This window comes from Monopterus albus, unplaced genomic scaffold, assembly GCF_001952655.1.
Source record: "Monopterus albus unplaced genomic scaffold, M_albus_1.0 scaffold618.1, whole genome shotgun sequence".
Taxonomy (NCBI): domain Eukaryota; kingdom Metazoa; phylum Chordata; class Actinopteri; order Synbranchiformes; family Synbranchidae; genus Monopterus; species Monopterus albus.
In genome coordinates, this window is record NW_018128498.1 from 490 (window position 1) to 1,370 (window position 881).

Below are 881 nucleotides of genomic sequence, written 5' to 3' on the forward strand. Positions count from 1 at the left end.
TTGTAAGTATTACGGACCCTGTTATGTTGTTACTTTGTTGTTGATTTTTACAATAAACCCTCTTTTTGTACTAGCACCTGGGTCAGCAATCGTGAGTCCAACCCCTAGTTCTCCCTCACCCTCCTGGCGAGGGGGACTAACCATAACAGTTTGGTTGACAGGAAAATAACCCAGCAAAGAAAAACTAGCAACACAGAAGTTGTTATTACTGACTTATTCTTGATATACAGTAAGCTCTTAAACAATACCACTGGTAATACCACTAGTAAAATCTTTAATGTTTGCTTTATGTCAAAGTAAGATAGGGAAATGATTAATGAATAAAAACAAAAGGTAAATGTGGGACAGAAGTTACATCATCTCTCAGAGTTCTTAACAATGTGGGAAGGTGGAGTAACTGTAATATAAATGAACTGTTCACTGCCTCAGCCTTGCTCCCTGATTCTCCCTGATGGACGACACTCGGGGCTCTGAGCTCTGCTTCCCCAACCTCAACTCCTCCTGCAGGCGTCTGCTGCGACCACGCTCTGAGACTGTCCTACTCTACACCCTAGTTGCATCTGTCTCTCTGCTCAATGTGACACTCAATTTGCTCGTCATCATCTCCATCTCCCACTTCCGGCAGCTCCACACCCCGACCAACACTTTACTCCAGTCTATGGCTGTGTGTGACCTGGGGATGGGGCTGCTGGTGATGCCTGTTGAAGGCCTGCGCTACATTGAGTCATGCTGGCTGCTGGGGAGGATAATGTGTGCTCTGTCTACTTATGTATTTTACTGTCTGGCCACTGGTGTTTTTGGCCACATGGTGCTCATATCCATTGACCGTTATCTGACTATTTGTGACCCACTGACCTACTCCTCTAAGGTCACTGTGACTA

The 881-nt window shown here is 45.4% G+C and overlaps 1 protein-coding gene across 1 annotated transcript in view; it reads left to right on the top strand.

The window, feature by feature from the left end:
- The first annotated feature begins 451 nt into the window (after positions 1-451).
- LOC109953315 (trace amine-associated receptor 13c-like) overlaps positions 452-881 on the top strand; it is an 897-nt gene continuing 467 nt past the window's right edge. The window contains exon 1 of the mRNA XM_020588761.1: positions 452-842. Coding sequence (XP_020444417.1) covers positions 452-842 — 391 coding nt within the window. The remainder of the gene's footprint in view (positions 843-881) is intronic.